A 17728-nucleotide genomic window follows, 5' to 3' on the forward strand; every position below is an offset into this window, starting at 1 on the left:
GTCCAAATATCCAAGCAAAATCTAATGTAACCATTTTTCACTTTCCATCTAATACATGTGTTAATTATGTGAGTATGCTTGCACAAATCCTTCCATGAAGAAGAGCTACATTGATTAGCAAGTTCAACGTCAAACACATTAATATTAAAAAAGTAATTTTTGGAGAAAAAAAAGGGAATGAACCTTTTCCTTTCTCATGATAGTTAGTAAATAGAGTTAGTAAAGATTTGTTTTGAGTTTCTTTCATAAAAGAAACAAGAAAGGAAGGGTCAATAGGTGAGAATAAATTAGAAAGTCAAGTAAATAGGGAGAAAATCTTGAAAAGAAACCTTTGTAACTTTTTTGATTATCTCATCTAATGAATATTTGTGGTTCAATTTATTGTCTAATTATGAGAATATTACTTTTCAAAAAATGTACCCTCCATGTTGTACACGACGACATCAAGGCTTCAAATATTTTGCCCGACGAGAATCTAAACTACAAACTTTGCAATTTCAAGCTTGTAAAAATAGAGTTCTCGTCTGCAGTGCAAAAAGGGGCTCTGTGTGGAAAGGTCAAGAGAAAGAAACAAACATGAATGTTTTTTATTTTTTATTTTTTATTGTGAACCATACTAAATTAGTCCCCACGTAAACTTTTTTTGCTACATCAATAATATATGATGTAAGTTAGTAGCTATTATAATATACTGCCTGTTGATAAATTTTACATTTGACATATAAAATTAATGGTGTTAGATGTTAATTACAAGGAGAGACTAATTCAATTTTTTGTTTAAAATACAAACATTAAGTTAATGCAAAATAAAAATAGATATTAAATTAAAACAAAAATAAATATTGCATTAACCAAATTTATATGTTAGCCGGTCTTTTTGGAGTAGAGTATTTTAAAATCATTAATAAAGCAAGATTCGGTCACGGTTACAATATTTTATACGCACATATATACATAGCTAAATTCATATAACATTAAGCCACCATATGTAATTAATTTCCAAAACCAATCTAAAAAAGTAAATTATTTTTAAAATTAGTTTTCATGAAAACCAATACATGCATGTTGTTAATTGTTTCTAAAATTAATTTAATAAATAAATATAAATTAATTCAGAAAACTTAGTTTAATATATCAGTGTTAAATTAATTTAATCATTGTTTTATAGTCTTATGTGCATTTATTTATATATACGTAAGCTCAACGTCAGCATTACTATGTCAAACCACATCATGTTAAAATTAATTATTTTCAACTTAATTTAATATACGTATACATACATAATTAATTTAGTTATCTTTTAATCACAGTGAAGACATTTTATAGCATTAACGTTAATTAAATACATTATTTAAAACAATTAGTTTAAATTTAGATTACCGGTCTAATTTTAAGTTTAAATTATTTTTATGCATAAATATATTTCGAAATAAAATTATAAATTATATTAAATATATTTATATTAATTGACATAAATATATTAAACAAGTCAATTGCTGCATCTAGAGTGAGGTTATTGCATTTGCCCCGACTTTAAACAAGTCAAGATAATTAATACCAATTAAGGCCTGATTAGTGATAATTATTTATTTAATGTGACTCAAAATAATTACTGAAGAAATTAAAATAGCAAACAGTAGTCAAGTCTTTTTTTAAAAAAGAAGAAATAATTAGGGAATGATGCATTCACACCGATTCCGCGTTGCCGCCACTCTCAAGGATGGCACACAGCTAAGCAGTTGAGGTTGACCAAACTAAATCAAAACCGTTGAACCCAACATGGGTAAATCCAACGGTGCAGATCAAAGAACAGCAACTGTAATAAGACAGCGCGATCGGAGCATTAACGTGAGGTTGGCATCATAGTAGACTTTCTCCTAAAAGGCTAAGCCCACAAAAACAAACCAGTGAGAGAGAGCGGAGGAGATAACAGTGAGATTACAGTCAGTTAGAGCCATCGACACACACCTTCTTCTCTTCACTTTCTCTGTTCATTTATTTGATTTCATTATATATATAAATATATATAGATATATCTCCTTCTTTACCATTTTCATGTCTTCTTGATTCGAAGATTTCCACCGCAACTTGTAATGGCTTATCATCATCGAACTTCACGCGCCGGCGGAGTGTCGGCAGCCGGGAGGTTCGGTTTTGGCATCAGACTCCTTGCCTCCTCCATCACAGTCGCATTGTTTATCTTCTTCGCAGTCTCATTCGTCTTCACTTCAGATTCTCACTCCTCTGATCTCCGTGACCTTGTAAGTTTCTTTCTCTGGATCTCATTTTCTTAAAAACCAGAAAATTAAATGACATAAGGACTCGCTTTATGTGTTTGATTTGAGTAGGCGTCCGGTTCAGGTCCGTATGGATTCGGATCCGCCAGGAGGTCCATTCTGGCTTTCAAATCGGATCCACTGAAGCCCCGACTGGACCAGATCAGGAAGCAAGCGGACGATCACCGAGCATTGGCGATGGCTTACGCGTCCTATGCGCGCAAGCTTAAGCTGGAGAGTGCCAAGCTTGTTCGGATATTCGCCGATCTATCGCGAAACTATACGGATCTCATCAACAAGCCCTCTTATCACGCTCTCTTCGATTCCGATGCTTCCTCTATTGATGAATCGGTGCTACGGCCGTTTGAAAAGGAGGTGAAGGAGCGAATCAAAGTGACAAGACAAGTAATCGCGGAAGCGAAAGAATCTTTTGATAATCAGCTCAAAATCCAGAAACTCAAGGATATCATTTTCGCTGTTAATGAACAGCTGACGAAAGCCAAGAAGCAAGGGGCATTCTCGAGCTTGATCGCCGCTAAATCGATACCCAAGAGCCTTCATTGCCTGTCAATGAGGCTGATGGAAGAGAGAATCGCGCACCCCGAGAAGTACTCGACCGAGGGGAAGCCGTCACCTCCCGTTTTCGAGGATCCTAGCCTTTATCACTACGCCATATTCTCGGACAACGTGATCGCGGCGTCTGTGGTTGTGAATTCGGCAGTGAAGAACGCTATGGAGCCATGGAAACACGTGTTCCATGTTGTGACCGACAAGATGAATCTCGGGGCAATGCAGGTTATGTTCAAATTGAAGGACTATAATGGAGCGCACATAGAGGTGAAAGCTGTTGAAGATTACAAGTTCTTGAACTCTTCATATGTGCCCGTGTTGAAGCAACTGGAGTCAGCAAATCTGCAGAGGTTTTACTTTGAGAACAAGCTCGAGAACGCGACCAAGGATACTACCAACATGAAGTTTAGGAACCCTAAGTATCTGTCAATCTTAAATCATTTGAGGTTTTACTTGCCGGAGATGTACCCCAAACTGCACAGAATCTTGTTCTTGGATGATGATATTGTAGTGCAGAAGGACTTGACTGGATTGTGGAAGATTGACATGGACGGGAAGGTGAATGGGGCGGTGGAAACTTGTTTTGGGTCGTTCCATCGATATGCCCAATACATGAATTTCTCGCATCCATTAATTAAGGAGAGGTTTAACCCCAAAGCGTGCGCGTGGGCTTATGGAATGAACTTTTTCGACCTGGATGCTTGGAGGCGGGAGAAGTGCACAGAACAGTATCACTACTGGCAGAATCTGGTAAGCTTTTCATTGATTTGTTGGCAAAATCTGGATTTGCGTTGCTATTTTTATTCCTATTCTACTTCTGCTTGATGCTTAAGTTTTGTTGATTCAGATTCAGTTGCTTAATTGCAATGCACTAACCGATCCGAGTGATTGAACAGTTTGATTGATTGACATATGTTTCTTGCAAATAGAAATTGTATGAAGTGGATTTCCTGCTATAAACCCTGCATTTCGGATAGCTATTGGTCGAATTTAACCGACTCCATTAATGTCCTTAAAAAATTTTAATTCACGTAGGACTTGGAATTCCACTCAAGGAATTAAAGAGAAGCTTACATTTCACACTCATGAAACTAGAATTAGGAATTACTAAAGAAGGCAAGGAGAAGTTAGCCAAAGGGCACAAGGAAAGGGAGAATATGCCGTTCTTTCTTGAACAAAATGGTCGTCTGTTTTTTTATAGGAATCACTATAAGAGTATGACATAGGTGCTACAGTTTTTGTAATTGGGTTTAATGCACTTTTACTTGCATTGTTAGTGAACTTATTCAAAAAGCCTGCCATACCAAGATAGTGATTTAACAATGAATGTTTTTGTTGCAGAATGAAAACAGGACCTTGTGGAAATTGGGGACTCTGCCTCCAGGCTTGATCACCTTTTACTCAACGACGAAACCTCTAGACAAGTCATGGCATGTTCTTGGGCTTGGTTATAATCCGAGCATCAGCATGGAGGAGATTCACAATGCTGCCGTGGTGCATTTCAATGGAAACATGAAGCCGTGGCTTGATATTGCAATGAACCAGTTTCGATCACTTTGGACGAAATATGTTGATTATGATTTGGAGTATGTCCAGGCTTGTAATTTCGGTCTCTAAATAAACGAAACTTAGTAGTGTGTGGATCCGTCCATGGTAGCAGTCCCAAACACAATCAACACGAATTCATCCCATTTTCTTACACTCAAAGCAGAAGCAGCTTTTGTTACTTGGCATGGAAGAAAATTTAGATATAGAAAAGTTGGCAATTATAATTTTGGAATTAGATTTTCTTTTTTATTTGTTGATAGAGTTAAATCAATGTTGCAGGAAATAAGCTATGAAGAAATAGTGTTGGAATTTCCAGTTGTAGATGGGTGTTCTTAATTGTTCATAGACTATTAAGAATGTTATGAAATTCTAGGATTCTTATGTTCTCTTCTAAAGAAAGGATGGGACCTTTTCCTCTTTAATTCGCAACCTCTTGGGACTTCTAGTTTTCTTATCGGGTATAAAACTAAGAGCATATGTAATATATATATATATATATATATATTACTGTCAGTTTTCAATAAAAACAATTGATAAAGCTATTCTTCCTGTAATTTCCTTTAAGCTTTAAAATGGAATGTTTTTTTTCAAACATTGCATGCACAACTATTGGATTCTAATCCAAATTTTAAGAATCTTTTATTGAAACTCTTGGATGAGTGATCCTATAATTTCCACTTGTATTAGCAAATGCGGTTTTATAATTTATTTATAAATATTCTATAAAAAGGTTAGATCATATCAAGAGTAAAAAAATAATAATAAAAAAATAACAACCATAGAGCCAATTGTTCTTGGAATTCCTCCAAGAATAAAGAAATATTCTATATGCAAGAATGCTTGGATTCAATTTTTTCCATATCTTCTTCTATTCAATTTTTTTTTTTTTTTTTATCATTCATCAAATTTTCGATTCAGTTTTCATTACTTTTCAAATTTCTAATATTTAAATTAAATCGAAATAATAACTATTAGTTAAAGAACGTATTGTATATTATTTTAATTATCACAATTGAAAAAATTCATACTAACTACTAGTTAAAAGATCTCTCTATGGTTGCTCCTCATTTTGGTGTCCCTCCAAGCTGCATAAAGGAGGTTAGGAAGCTGAGTGAGATTAGTATCATTCCTCGTACTAGTGATCTTAGAAGATACTTTGGTGTCTCCATTTCGCATTCTAACACTAATAATTGTACTTATTATGGTACTGTTAGTAAAGTTAAAAAAGGACTGACTAGGTGGCATATTCCTTAGCTCTCTTTTGCTAGTTAATTCCACCTTGGGTAAATAGATTTTGTTGACTATCTCTTCTTTTACTATACATTTAATTTTTCTTCCATTTTTAATCACTTCTTAAATAAATAAATTTGTCATGATTTTATTTGGAATTATACAAAAGAGAATAGGAAAATCTACATTGTAAATTGGGATATGGTTCGTTGGCCTAAGCAAAGAGGTGGCTTCATTTTATACAAAATGCAAACCTAAAATAAAGCCTCTATTATGAAGCTTAGATGAAAGTTTTTGATGGAAACAAATAGTATTTGGGTTAAAATTCAGTGTGCCAAGCGTTTCCCTAACTAATGTGTGCTTAATATCAAGAACCTTCTAGTGATAGCTCAATCACTTTGAAAAACTTATTCAAGCATATTTTGATTATTAAAACTAAGTTTGAATGGAATATTGGAATGTGAATCGGGTGAAATTTTAAAAGAATATATAGGTTGGGGATAAACCTATATTATGTCACATCTAAGGGTTCATACATTTCACTTATTTAGAAAGGACTTTTGACTCCTATACTACCCATGATGGTTCCTAGAAGTGATATGAGTTTGTTAACCTCTTCTTTTGTACTGTTTGTTAAGACGTTGCCCATATCAAGGTTAGGTACGTAATATTATCCTTGATAAACCTATATGGCTCCATTACAAGGATGACATTTTTTTTTGTTAACTTTGTTTACACTTTCTTAAAAACTCATTATAAGCTCTCGGACAAGACCCATTATAAGACTCTTTAGTCTCTTTTTATTTTTGAGTGTATTCACTAGCTTACGTAGATACTTTCTTTCAACTATCTTCTTACTAACAAAAAAATATATCACAAACACATTCTCGATGATGACAAATGTCTAATTTGTCATACTAGAAGTGATGATGCTCTTCATGTCATTTATGATTGTTGTTTGACTAAGCAGGTTTAGAGGGATTTCATTGATGCTCATTTTTCTAATATTTTCTTCTTTTTATCTTTGGATAGGTGGTTTATGCTGAAATCTTGGATGAAGGTGAGCTTCCATGACATCTCTAATTGAAAGACAATTTTTCCTATTACAGCTTAGATCTTATAAAAGAAAAAGAATAAGACCATTTTCAATAATAAATTTAGGGTGATCACTCCATTGAGTGGTGATATCATTAATACTGCCTCAAAATTTTATAATGCTTATCAAGAACCTTGTCATCTAATTATTAAGGCTGATCCCTTTAAATTTCCTTGAGTGAGTTGGAAAGCTCCTTCCACCGAGTGGTTTAAACTCAATATTGATGGTTCTATTTACGATTATCTTGGTTATGCTACAGAGAGCTGACTCATTAGAGATAACCGTGGTAATTGGATTGCGGAATTCATGTCCAACTTAGGCATTCTTAGAGCGATAACAACTGAAGTCCTGGGAGTCTTAGAAGGACTCAAATTTGTATAGCACAAGGGCATCAAAAAGCTCATTTCAAAGTTGATTCTTTATATATTAAATCTTTTTTCACCCATCATGATAGAGGTCGGGTTTCTTCCACAGCTTGGGAACCTCAACTTATAGCTCTTCTTAATCTTGATTAGAGCATTCATATTTGGTACATTCATAGAGAATGAATTTCTTGCATCAATAGCCTTGTGTATTGGGCTCACAAGTGTACAAAAGGTTATATAAAACTAACTTATGCTCCAGGTGATCTAATTCTCCATCTCTACTTAGATCAATGTAATATTATTGGGATATATCTCGTTGGATACTAGCCTTTTGGAGTAATTAATTTGTTTTTTTTTTACCTTTATAGTAGAAAAAATAATAATACTCACTAGTAGTCTAATTAATATTATTACTCAACTAAAAGCTTTACTACCAAATGATTAAATTGAATATTAGGATTTAAAATATAATTTTGATCTCAATTAATTATCTATATGAGGTGACTAAAAATTTATAAATAATTATCCCTATAGTTGGCCACCGCCATCAAGGTTAGATGACCAAAATATCATTTATTTACTCAACTATTATTTTCTTCCATAGTTAGATTCAAAATAATTCAATGAGTATTTGAGCTTAAATTATGACTCCTTTAGATATTTTTAAAAATATAGTCAATTCTTTCATGATAAAATAAATAATCTTTAATTATTTCATCTCAAATTTAAAGTAATTAATTAAATACTTTAATTAGATAATTTAAACTTTAATTTAATTACACACAACATCCCTCTAGTAAATCAAAATTTTAGGAAAAAAATTCAGTAAAATAACATGCGTTAGACATTAAATTCAAATATTTAGTTTAAAGTAAATTAAATAATAAGTCACGTACAACATCTTTCAGTGACATATTCTTAATATTGAATTTACATACAATGATCGACATATAACAATATTATATATCTTACATGAGGTATTAAAATATTTTCATAATGAAAATTTTTTTATAAAAAGACTCTATATAAATAATTCTCTTCACGACTATATCTTAAAAAGATATGAGGTATTAATGATGTTAAAATTTAGTGACATTTAAATCAACCCTATTAAAATCCCATTTATTACTTCAAATCATTGATTTTTCAAAATTATTATGATACATAACCATAAAATATTATCTATCTTACATTAAAAATGATAGACATTTAATTACTATTTACGTAATTTTATAAAATTTAGGTCATATTCTGTAAAGACTTGGAACTAGAAGGAAAATAAATTCATAAATTTAACGTTATAGTTTATATTCCTTACACATAAATTTGAATGCCTAATAGAATTACGAAAATGTCCATTTCATAGCAGTTCATAAAAAAAATAAAAAAATAAATAAAAATAGTAAATAAATATTGTAAAGAGGTTAACATCCACTAACTCTTGATAGGATCTGAGGGACACATACTCACAGTTCTCCTACTGATTAGGATTTGAATCTTGATCTTATTGATATGAAATGATTAATAGAGGTGAACTACATTAACCCAATAAGAATATCACACTACTCACCGATACAGAAACTGAGGTTGATAAAAAAAAATGATTAATGAAGCTCTTAATTTAAGTAAGTTCATTTATCATAAGAAAAACTATTTATTGCATACTCACTGTTATAAGATTTTCAAAATTAACTTATAAAGACAATAACTCAAATAACATTATGATTTTTTATACAAGTGAATAAGAAAAACTTTCTTTTTTTATCTACTTACTGGTACCTCTGGGGGTCCATAGGGATGTCCCCCCTATGCGTGAACCTAATATCTAAATTTGTCAATTATTTGGTCGCCCCCATACTCCGTTCGGTATGAGCGCTAAAAATATCATCCATCGATATCTCGTCTGGTATGAGGGTGAATCGGACCGTGAACGCCAAAAATACTATTTCTTGATATCCCGTCAGGTATGAGGTGACGTTCACGGTAGGGTTTCCTATGTACCTGCTCCGTCTACCATCTCCCAAGATATCTAGTAAGACAACCATTTATTAATTCACATCATCAAATAATTTTCTATTTGTATATTAATTTCACGTTTCACAATCAACCGTAAATCACGCAAAACAAGCGATATATATATCAAGAAAACACAACTGAATCATTTAACTATTTCAATATATTATCATGTATTTAAAGTTGTACAAGCAAATAATTAGTTAAACAGGACAAATAAATAACTAACTGGTTCCGGCTCCATTAGTGATCTTTAATTATTTCCAAAGTTTTCTAAATTTCACAGAATACCATATTATTAATTTTTAAGTTTTAATTCTATAATATGGAATAGGGTGAAGGATTCTTACTCGAATTGGTGTCAAAAATACCGTTCTTACTACCCCGTCTCCTAGTGATTTTTGAATTTTTTGAATTTTCATGTGGAGATTAAACACGCTTCACGTACTTAAAAAAAAATACCCAAAAAATCCAAAATCAGTGTTAAAAATTCATTCCGACAAATTTCAAGATTCTAGAACAATGGTAGCACTGCCGCTCACAATAGTAGTTTGCCTCGGCTTGGCCGTTTCTGGCCGGTTTAGGTCAGTTTTAGCCGACTTTACACATATCCCTGCGAAAAAACATATTAGGGAGCATCGGTTGACCGAAAAAATCAAAAAATCGAAACCTACCGATGGTGGGGTTTATAAGTGCAGCGGCTCTGCCGGCTCTCTTTAACGGCTAGGATTTCTCTTTTAGTCAACCTGTAAAAAATAGAACGGTGAATAAAATGGTAAAAAAATTGCACGAAACGAGAACCAGAAAGGAGCTCATCGGAGGAGGTTGCGGTTTTAGACCGAGGCGGCCTTACCGGGCTTTGCCCATGGTTTTTAGCTCATTCGCTGTTCGTTTTGCTCCGATATGACCAAAGGGATGCTCAAAATCAAATTCCAAGCGGGTAGGAGAATTTTTACATTTTTTAGCAGTTGGAGGTAGCTTCAGTGCGGTGGCAGTCAGTGATCGGCTTCAATCTCCGGTGTCTGGTCCTTCTTATCCGGTGGGATTGAAGGGGGGCTTGCATTTAGAGTTCATATTGTATGTGATGTGAGATATTTATACCCATCCCGTGTTAATCTGAGTCGTCCATCACGATCGATCTCGTCTGTCCAATTGTGTATGAGGAGGAAACGAATTTGAATCGTTCATCGCGTTTGATATCGACTGTTCGATCGTGCCTAAAGAAAAAATGATATCGACTGTTCGATCGCACCTAAGAAAAAAATGGATTTGGACTGTCCGCGCACGCAAGATCGATCTTGGACCGTTTGATCGGGGGGCACACGAGTCGTCAACGTGGCCTCCCACGTAGCACCGATGTCAGCGCGCCTGGCCACATAGTGTACTCCGGTTCGTCGAGACTGCTGACTAGACAGTTCTACGTGGCTGAACTTTTTCTATTTGCATTTGACCCTATTTTTTTTAATTTTTTTTTTCAAAAACACTTATCAAATTCAAATTTTCACCAATTTTTTTAAAAATTATTTTCAATTTCGTTCCTAATTCGTTTTTTTTTAAATTCAATCAAATTAAAATAAAATAATTTTTTAAAATTATTATTATATATTCATAATCCGTAAAAATTATCCTCAGCCAATTTTCGAGCCTGGATGTTACATACTCGATGATTAATTTGGTAAAAACACATTGAATAATATTGACATTTTCTTGTTTTATGTAAATTAAATATTGTAAAATTAAGTTAAAAGTACAATTTATACACTAATATTCTTTTCATTCTCTTGCTTGTCATGTAATATATATAATTCAATGCAATGAGTTATGTAAATTTAATAAATGTGTTCTTATAATAAATATATATACAAGTAATATAAGTTTTTTAAAAAATAATAAAAATTAAACTCATATATAATTTTATATAAACTTAAAATAAATAAATTTTAAATTCTACTCTTAATTTTTACTTTGAGCTTTCCCAAGACTCGCACACGGCAGAACACGGCGTCGCTTCCTTAGTAATGACGTAAAGCAAAATGTTTACACCATAAACTTTTTCTTCCCATTTTCCATTACCTTTTTCATTTTCTCGGCAATCTTCAAAGTATTTCCGGCGAACCAAACAAGGGACCATGTGGATTGAGATCATTTGCGGTCTGATCGTCTACAAAATATTTAAGCGTTTATTCTACGGGGAAGATGTATTGGAGGTTGAAACCTCTGATTCCGTTGCTCTCTTCTCCGTCGCAAATAGGTTCGTTGTCCTTATGGACGATTAATATTTTCTTTGGTTTTTTTCTATTTTTATAAATGGCATCCTAAATTGATTTATTTTATCTGTTTGGCTGCGGAGGAAAGCTGAGGAAAGGAAGCAAATATGTCGGATATGTTGTTTTTCCTTCTTTTTCACTGCTGAGAATAGTGAAGTCTCTGCAGATTAGCTTTAATTTAACTAATTTTATTTCTGTTATCTGTTTGAAGTTCCAGTTATTGCGGTCAAGATTTGGCCTTTTTAGATATTTCTTACTTTATATGGTTATGGTTCTATGAATATAAAGAAAGAAGAGGAACGAAGCACAGTGAATACTAGAACTAAATTTTTGGTTGTTTGGGAGATGAGAAAAGTGGAGGCTCTTCAGGTGTAATCTTAACTACATGAAATTGGAAAGTTTGGCTGCTAGTTTGCTTCTGATTTCTGACAAAGTTGACGATGAAAATAAGGAATTTTAATAATTGTAAAGTATTGGAAGAATAATTTTTTGGTTGCAGTTGCAGTTTCCTTCAGATTGTTCCAGTGAAGTAGCTCTTTTCCTTTATTTTGCTATGTTAGTACCAATGGAAAAATCAGACTCAAAATGTTACCTTCGTTTTAGAACTTCTTTGTTTAGGGTGTGGTTTGGTTGATTCACGTTCTTTTTTCTATCCAAATTTTCAGACTTGAAAAGCTTTATGGTGGGAAGATTTATGTGGGACTTCGGATACCGGATACTGATACTGGTGCTCGGGAGAATATCGACATGGTTCTAGTCACTACAGGGTAAATTTTTGCCATTAGTCAAAATTTACGAAGAAAAGCTTTCTGTTATGTTTTTTGGCATGTGAGGCAATGAGATAAGTTTGAACAAAGTTCTCTTCAAGTTTGCAGGTTGGGAGACCCATTGACATGAAACTCTTCTACAGATTAAAAATGATTGAATATTAATTGAATATTCCTTTATCTGTATGCATGCGAGGGGATTATTGAATATTAATTTGATGCATGTTTTTTGCAGAGAAGCAGTGGTGATTTCTGTGAAGAATCTGTCAGGATTTGTGTCTGTTAATGCAAATGGCAGCTGGGTTTGTGAAGGCAATGGCAGAGGCAGAGCAGATACTCTTCCTGATCCAGTGAGTTAGCTAAGTTCAGATATTTGCTTATCCATTATATAAAAATGTATAGTATTTTGATCTTACAGGTAATGTATATTAACATAAAAATGCAAAGGCTTCTTAGTTTAATCATATAAGTTTCTAAATTATTTTATTTCTATCACCTCAAAAAATGATAAATTTAGTCAATACTGTCTGTGTTTTTGGTGGAGGAAAATGATTCTTTAGTATGTGTTAAAGAGATACATGGTTACAGAAATCATAGATATTTACAGTGGGTTCTTGGTCAATTTCTTGGTAGATATCTGCTCCATTACTATCAAAAAGCAAACATATAATGTTGAAAAAATATATAATTGTGTAGATTTATTTGCTGTCATAAATATCTACTCTGTAACTATATGAAATAGAATGCATATGTTCTTAATTCAATTTCTATGACCTACATGGAAATTTACTATTTTTGTTTCTTACACCTATTCGAATTTTTTTCTTATTTAGGTGGCAGAGGTTAAAAAAAAGGTTTCTGTTCTTGAATCATATCTTGAACAAAGGGGAGCTACTTTACCGGAGGGATATTTGTCCTACAAAGTCATATTTCCTAACCCAAAATTCCGGTACAGATTGTAATATTCCTAATAATTGTCTTTGACAACTCTGTTGCTTATTTAACCAGAACTGAGAGCTTGGTTCATTTGGCTGTTTCAACATTTCACTATTGATGGATATATATGTCCTCAAATTGTTGCTTTGTTGGATATGTTTTGTGAGCTGTTGCATTGGTTTAAGTGTGTATCTATCTCTAAATTGAAATTCAATTGCTTGAAAGTTAAAACCAGTAGACATGTTAATCTACTTTTGTTGTGTCTTTTGGGTTGTCCTTTTTGAGGTATGAAATTGATTGACTTTGCAGACTGAGATATTTCTGGTTAGTTTGTCTTACCTAAAAGATTTTAGTCTTGTAACTAAATATCTGTTACCTGAAACTTGGATACATTGCTATGCTTAAAAGTCGGAGAAACACTATTAGAACCCATGGTAATTAATGCAGACTATATAGTATTAGTTGAAAGTTTAACATGGATTTGCTAGCAATATTTTGGAGTGTCCAAAAGGAAGCAGGTTTCTGATTTGGTAGTAAATTATAAAATACTTGTGAGAAGTTATATTGGAAAGTTGATAATACTGTTGAAAAAGAACCAAACGGAAGTATCATGTAGAATATTAACAAATGATCCTCGTGTCTCCACATTTGTAAATCCTTCTTTGAGTTTCTTACATCTTTATAAATCGAAGAATGACATTTTCTCACTCCTTTTGCATGGTGAAAGCACTTTCTAAGGTTACAGTTTCCGTGTGGACTGTGTTTTTGAATAGGATTAACACTAAGGATTTGGTAAAGGCTTGTAGACCTCATGTAGATAATACGCGTTTTTCTTTTAGTTTGAGGTGGCTTGGAGGGTTTGCTCTAGGTTTCTTTAACGTTCGAAGAACTTTGGTTTGGCCTCCTAATTTGAATATTTTTATACCTAATACTTTGGACGGTTTCAAGATTAAAAAGGAGCATAAGGTATCATGAAGAGGGCCTTTCTTGTTATCAGGTTATTAGCTTATCTTGGAGTGGAATTTAAAAATTTTCAAGCAACAGTTTCATTTAGTACACATTGTTTGTGGCAGATGTTTTTTGCTTCTCTTTGAGTGAAGGTTCATGTTTCCTTTTCTCTAGGAGTGCTTTTATCTATTTGTATAGTGTTTATCTCAAAAAAAAAAAAAAAAATCTATTTGTAAAGGGTTTCAGTTGGTGGCTTTATCTTGAGGTTCTTTCAGTTCCTTTCTACAGGATGCATTACTTATACTCTGTATCTTCATTGCAATAGCTTTCTCTCTTTCTAATTATTATCTCTTCTTTCGTAAAAAACATTATATATATTAACAAATGATATCTACATTTTGGTGCATCAAAGCCTCTTCAGTTGATGAAATCATTGGCACATTGAATTTTTCTTCAGAAGTGGGTCTACTTCCTTATATATGCCTGAGTCAATTATTAGAAAGTCTTTCTTTAAAGAAACTTCAATAATAAAGCTAAAGTTTCTGATTTACTGGCTAGCGCACTAGGTTCTATTCAAATTTGTATTCTAAATCATTCAGTTTAAATTTATACAATCCTTTTTTACTGTCTGCTTTGCTGATGAACTCTGATGGTTTTGTTTTGCAGTACAATTCATTCAAGCTATCTGCCACCTGAGGTCATTACCTATGATCAATGGGTACAACTGAAACCAGAACAGAAAAATATACTTACTGGTTGGATCAAGGGTGCTTTTCGTGGTGGAAAGAAAGAGATGCAGGAATCTACCCTGGAGAAACTTAATTTCATCCTTGGCACAGCTCCCATATGGGATAGGTTTGCTATTTATTGTGCCACTTAATTTTGTTTCTTCCATTGTTTAATAATATATTAACCTCTTGGTTACTTAAATTTGATAGTCTATAACTGCCACTTAAATTGCTTGGGCTGGATTTCACTAGTTCACTATTCACCAATGGAAGCAGGGCTGTTGTTCAGTTCTGGAGGCCGATGAATATGCCACTGCTTCTGATTTAATTCAAAACATAGTCTGGGTCTGTCTGTTTCAGCTTTCTTTGTTTCTCTGGGACACAACTAGAAGGGAGATCAACTATGAGAAAAGAGAACCACTTGATTCAGCTTTTTGGAACTGCTTTACCCTGCTTTTACCAGACTTAAGCACCGACTCAACCATACAGCACAACTTCTGTACTTGAATTAAGTTAAACTATTGGTTGAAATGAAAATTAATTTTTTCATATTTTTTGTTAGTATTATACTTAAATTTTTTTATAATACTAATAAGCACAAAAAAAAAAAAAAAAAAAACCATGAGTGATGCTACAGTTAAACACAGTTTCAGAAGAAAAGGTAAAAGGCTGTGGAAGTTCAGCCAAAACAAATAGAACCACTGTTCGTGGCTTTCTTCTTCCTTTGCTATATTAAGTGCGTTCCTTGGGTTTTGGTAAATGTCTCTTCTTCATTCAAAGATCTGATTCGATAGCTGTGGATTTTATGGTTTATTCTTAGATCGGTCATTTAAGTATCATAAGTATGTCTCTTTTTTCTTTTTTCTTTCTTTCTTTCTTAAAAGTTACATAATTTTAAAAGTTCAGCACATGGAGGAACCTAAGCTACCACTATAAAAATTCAACTTAAGGATCATGAAACAACAATTTCAAATTTTTTTAGTTTCATTGTACCTACAGGGTTTTGTGCTTCTAACAATTATGTATCTTCACTGTTTTTTCTTCACTTTCTGTCTTTCATTAGATAATTGATACTTGTGAAAACGTTGAGTTTGCTTTTGTCATGCACAGGTTGGAGCTTAAAGGTAACAAATATGTGCTTGGAGAATTTCTTGAATTCAAAGGAAAGCAAGAAGATACCCATGCTTTGAGAAGCATCAAAAGATCAAAAGTTAGTCATCTGATCATCCAAAAGACGAGCATGTTTGGATTAGGTAATTTCAAATGAGACTTTTGTTCTTTTGTTTTCGTTTTTGCGAGACTTTTGTTCTTTTGTTTTCGTTTTTGCTTGCATCTTGTAAGACAGAAAGAGCTGGAAGCTTATGTTTGGTGTTCTACCACTGACAACATGGAAATAAGACTGCAAAAGTTTTCTGGCTACAAAAATTGATTCTTTGGAAAATTTTTCCTGGCTTTTTGTGCAGAAGTAAGATTTGAAGCTTGGCTTTTACATATCTTATTTCAAATTTTAAGAACTCATAAATTAGAAGATTGAACAGTATAATCTATTTAAAGGATAATTTAAAGATAATTGTTTACAGAGTGTTTTTATGCACCAATTAAAACATCAAGTTAACAACTGAGGTTGAAGGTTCCCATGGATATATTTTTCTATCCATTTATATGTAATCCACATCCAAATTTTATACTGTTTGGAACTTATTATTCTGCTCTTTAGCAAGCTGCATACATTTATTGACTAGTTAAGTAGCATGGGAGATGAGCACAACTGGTAGAGCATATGCAGCATTTACTTATTGAGCTATATGGTCAAATTTCTATAACCTTCTCTTCCCACTCTGAATTCCCATGGCCATTTCCAGCCCATTCAAAGCTTCAAGTTTTGTATAGTCCTCGTGATTATCGAAGTAAAGGGGCATCGGCTTCTGAGTGGAAGGAAGTGACTGTGAGATCAAGTACTGAGGTTCTATTTCAACTTGAGAATTCCAACAAAATCCGGAAGTTCGAGCTGTCTTCCATTATCTCTTTGTCATTGAGTGCTTAAGCTCACATCTATTTCCAGTAAATTTATTTCCTGTAAATTTTGTTACCATAAGTTACTTAAAGGAACAGTTATTCTTAACTGTATTAGATTGTCAATGAGAAGTACAGTTCTTGGCTTTTTTAATACTGTGATATATAACAACAGCAAATGTAATCCAGCTTTATACGTTGCATTTGATTTTGGATTATTCTTTTTTGTTTTCTTTTGGAGCCATTTGAAAACCTGCAATACCTGATTTCTTTTTAGTAAGTTCAAAAATTAAAGTTGATCACTTAAAGTCCAAAGAGGTTATTATTATTTTTTTTGGCCGACCGAATATGTTAAGAATATATGCTTGTCTCAAAGTAGCAGCAACTGTGCTTTAGCTTGGCCTTCACTAATCCTCTTGAGACTGCACTTTTGGTTTGCGATTTGTAGATAGCATGAGAAAGTTTCAAGAACTTGGCATTTGCATGGTGTTTTGCATTGTCATCAGAGAATCATAGAACATAAATTAAGGGAATGCACTTACTGTCCATTGCATTCAGGTCATCATTTTTTCTTATTTAATCTATGTGCATAATTACAATATCAATTATATGTTTCGAGCTTTCTCCACCTGACATTGAATTCCTTAGGGGTGGAAGGTTAAATATGAAAAGAAGTTGTGATGTAATTCTTAGTATCATTACTAGTATGAAAAATGAAAATATGAATTAGATAGGAATCTAAAGAGAAACGAACCAAATGGGAGTTTAGTATTATATTATAGAGATCACAGAGTGTGGTTGATATTGAAATTCTTATTACACTGTTTTTGCTACAGAATTCTGAATAGGTAAATGAAAACAGTTGACTTATGAATGTTTGGTTGTGGCCTGAGCTCTTGTCATCCTTGGCACTCTGGGTTTGGTTTGCTTTTGTGATTAGGGTGCTATACAGATGATGGTGGACATACATT

General features: G+C 33.2%; 2 protein-coding genes across 2 annotated transcripts; both read left to right on the forward strand.

Moving 5' to 3' along the window:
- Positions 1–1949: 1949 nt before the first annotated feature.
- QUA1 (Nucleotide-diphospho-sugar transferases superfamily protein) lies at positions 1950–4715 on the forward strand. The gene is made up of 3 exons (XM_022044021.2): positions 1950–2261; positions 2349–3596; positions 4188–4715. Exons 1-3 carry the CDS (start codon positions 2094–2096, stop codon positions 4461–4463), a joined length of 1692 nt encoding a protein of 563 aa, XP_021899713.2. The 5' UTR covers positions 1950–2093; the 3' UTR covers positions 4464–4715.
- Positions 4716–11047: 6332 nt separating this feature from the next.
- LOC110816045 (plasma protein) lies at positions 11048–16988 on the forward strand. Its single transcript, XM_022044060.2, has 7 exons — positions 11048–11349; positions 12031–12132; positions 12368–12482; positions 12966–13081; positions 14683–14871; positions 15855–15997; positions 16607–16988. Exons 1-7 carry the CDS (start codon positions 11228–11230, stop codon positions 16786–16788), a joined length of 969 nt encoding a protein of 322 aa, XP_021899752.2. The 5' UTR covers positions 11048–11227; the 3' UTR covers positions 16789–16988.
- The last annotated feature ends 740 nt before the right edge of the window (positions 16989–17728 follow it).

The sequence above is a fragment of the Carica papaya genome, chromosome 6, assembly GCF_054855325.1.
Source record: "Carica papaya isolate Zhongbai chromosome 6, ASM5485532v1, whole genome shotgun sequence".
In the NCBI taxonomy this organism is placed as follows: Eukaryota; Viridiplantae; Streptophyta; class Magnoliopsida; order Brassicales; family Caricaceae; genus Carica; species Carica papaya.

Bases quoted from the DNA above. Each gene is read 5' to 3' on its own strand.
- QUA1 (XM_022044021.2), top strand. From the start codon at position 2,094: ATGGCTTATCATCATCGAACTTCACGCGCCGGCGGAGTGTCGGCAGCC. The intron at 2,262-2,348 runs GTAAGTTTCTTT...TGATTTGAGTAG, and splicing joins CCTCTGATCTCCGTGACCTT to GCGTCCGGTTCAGGTCCGTA. The intron at 3,597-4,187 runs GTAAGCTTTTCA...TTTTTGTTGCAG, and splicing joins ATCACTACTGGCAGAATCTG to AATGAAAACAGGACCTTGTG.
- LOC110816045 (XM_022044060.2), top strand. From the start codon at position 11,228: ATGTGGATTGAGATCATTTGCGGTCTGATCGTCTACAAAATATTTAAG. The intron at 13,082-14,682 runs GTACAGATTGTA...TTTGTTTTGCAG, and splicing joins TTTCCTAACCCAAAATTCCG to TACAATTCATTCAAGCTATC. The intron at 14,872-15,854 runs GTTTGCTATTTA...TGTCATGCACAG, and splicing joins ACAGCTCCCATATGGGATAG to GTTGGAGCTTAAAGGTAACA.